A 2715-nucleotide genomic window follows, 5' to 3' on the forward strand; every position below is an offset into this window, starting at 1 on the left:
TATAATCGCAAACTATAGAAAGCATAGGATGAAGATATCCTTACAGATCCAACCAGATACAGGCAGCTCATAGGTAAACTGCTATATCTCACATTTAGCAGACCTGACATTTCATATGTAGTACAAATGTTGTCACAATTCATGGAAAAGCCTGGCCACATACATCTCATGGCAGCCCATAGAGTGTTAAAATACTTGAAGAATGCTCCTGGACAAGGGATTTTGATGAAGGCAAAGTCAAATTTTCATATATCAGCTTACTCAAACAATAATTGGGCAAGATGCCCTCGTAGTAGAAAATCAATCACTGGATTTAGTGTGTTTATTAGAGACACTTTTGTCAGTTGGAAGTCTAAGAAACAAGCTGTAGTAGCTCGAAGCTATGCTAAATCAAAACATAGATCTATGGCTTCAACATGTTGTGAATTAATATGGTTGAAACATTTACTAATTGATTTTGGGATAAATCATGATGATCCAATTGTTCTATATTCAGACAGTCAATCTGCCATACACATCAGTAAAAATCCAATGTTTCATGAAAGAGCAAAGTATATAGAAATGGATTGCCATTTCATCAAAGAGAAAGTGTTGGCAAGTATAATCACTCCAGCTTACATACCTACTGACTTGCAAGTAGTTGATATTTTCACCAAGGTTTTGTTACCGAAGAAATTCTACTAGCTACTAGACAAGATGAGTGTTCATGACATTCACTCCTCATCTTGAGGAGTGAAAAATAGAGTTCAAGAAATAAGCCCAGAAATCATCAGGCCTAAAAGGAAGAACAGAGGAGAGGAATAACATAATGAAACTCAAGCCAAGAAGTTCAAAGCTGGACAAGAATTGCACGACGCACCATTTTAATTAAAAAGAGCATAGTCTATACGCAACATTTGGAGAAAGAATAGACATACAATAAATGAAACACACCGTTTCACTAATTAGGATTTAAAAGTTAATTGAAGAAGTTAGTTAATTATTTTAAGCTTGTACAGTTAGCTTTTATACTTGATTAATTAGCCATTGCCCTATGTGTGTATAGAACTTTCCTCAGAGATTCATGCCCCGTTTTGCCCTTTCTTCCATATTTGTCACTCCACATGATTAGTTAATTTTAGCTTGCATATTTCTGAGAGGATATGTAAAACTACATTTGTTTGCAAAAGGCATATAACTTGTTTCCTCAAATTTCACAGAAACTGGGTTGGATCGTCAATTAGAAAAGACGTTTTATCAGTCTTCAAATCCTGGTACGTGGCCAGTAATGGGAGCTATGAGTAGTAGGTGAAGTGGTGCAGAGAGCCAAGCAATCATTGGGGGAAGAAACTGTCAGCACTAAGATGCAGTAAAGTATCATAACAAGGGAGCTGTTCCGAAAGACAAGACAAGGAGGTAAATAAAAGTGGGTAAAACTTAGGTAGATCGCACTAAGAAATGAGCAACAGAGCTGAGCTCCCAATTTCATATGCCTAAGACGGCAAGCCAGAACAAAATGGGGACACCTTTGGCAGCTGAAACAATTTTGTAGAGTAGAGGCCACTCAGAACCGATGTTATAAGTTCAAACAACCTTATTGTCAAGAAACAAACATAGAACATTAAATCTCTTTACTCACTGTACCTATTCCAATTACAGTATTGCAAAAACATTATCCAAGGATGTGGTTAACCCAGACTTGTTTCAGGTCAGGTTCTCCCTGCAAAGTGATGTAAGCAAGCGTATCAGGAAAGCATGACAAAGTAAACCCTTCATCTTCCAGTTTACATGGCTAAGCCTTGTCGGTCTTCTTCCGGTGAATGTCAGCTTCAGTCTTCTGCTTTGGAATTGGCTGAATTCGCTGATAAGGATTCCTAGTCAATGTCTCTCCCCTCAAAGCAGCTACATATCGGTCATTGGTATCCTCTTTCCGCTGGAGCTCCCCAAGGTATTCCGCCAATCGCTCTTGGTTTACTTTCCCCATCATCTGATTAACCCAAAAAGGAAAGAAAAAATTGAACTACCAGTAAATACTATCATGGAAATTTCTCTCTATTTGAACATGGGGGGACATATGTTTCAAGATTTGCTAATGAGACAGGCAGGTAAGCATGAATTAAGTTATGTAAAACATTTAATTGATAACTAGTCGAAGAATTAAGCATGGATCTAAACCAAGTTTAGGTTAGACAAAAAGGGGGCGCTTACCAGGGATTCGGGGCGGGCATTTTGGCGCAGCTGGGCCTCCAGCTGAGGGTTGCGGGAGTTCGTGAGCTGCATGACGCCGTAGCCTATGACACCCGGAACGACGCCGCATATGGTTGCGAAGGCCCAGAAGAAGGGCTTCGAATCCCTTGTCCTCCTTACCAGCCACCGCCAAGTCTCGCTCTTTTCCCACAGTATCGACATCCCTCTTTGTCTCTCCCTCTCATCTCTCAGTTGGTCCTTTAATATCCATCCCCAGAGGCCCAGACACTTCATAATTCATAAGCCCATGTGTGGCCTTTTCATATTTATTTTTGTTCAACAAAAATATTGTAGATAAGTTCCTTGGTTACTTAAGCTAGGCAAACGTATATCATATCTCAGGATGATTACGTACAGCAAAAGTTGAGCAAAATTATTTTTGGATAAACGGGATTCTATTCATCCAAAGTTGTAGGCAAGCCTAGTACGGTATGTACAAGCTGCTTATAATAGCAAAATAACGTGTAATTACATCTAGAGTAAAACCAA

General features: G+C 39.3%; 1 protein-coding gene across 1 annotated transcript; it reads right to left on the bottom strand.

Moving 5' to 3' along the window:
- LOC18609407 lies at positions 1397-2486 on the bottom strand. Its single transcript, XM_018114618.1, has 2 exons — positions 2188-2486; positions 1397-1966 (listed from the first exon to the last, which is right to left on the bottom strand). The coding sequence occupies exons 1-2, from the start codon at positions 2458-2460 to the stop codon at positions 1772-1774; spliced, it is 468 nt and encodes a 155-aa protein (XP_017970107.1). The 5' UTR covers positions 2461-2486; the 3' UTR covers positions 1397-1771.

Source organism: Theobroma cacao, chromosome 2 (genome assembly GCF_000208745.1).
Source record: "Theobroma cacao cultivar B97-61/B2 chromosome 2, Criollo_cocoa_genome_V2, whole genome shotgun sequence".
In the NCBI taxonomy this organism is placed as follows: domain Eukaryota; kingdom Viridiplantae; phylum Streptophyta; class Magnoliopsida; order Malvales; family Malvaceae; genus Theobroma; species Theobroma cacao.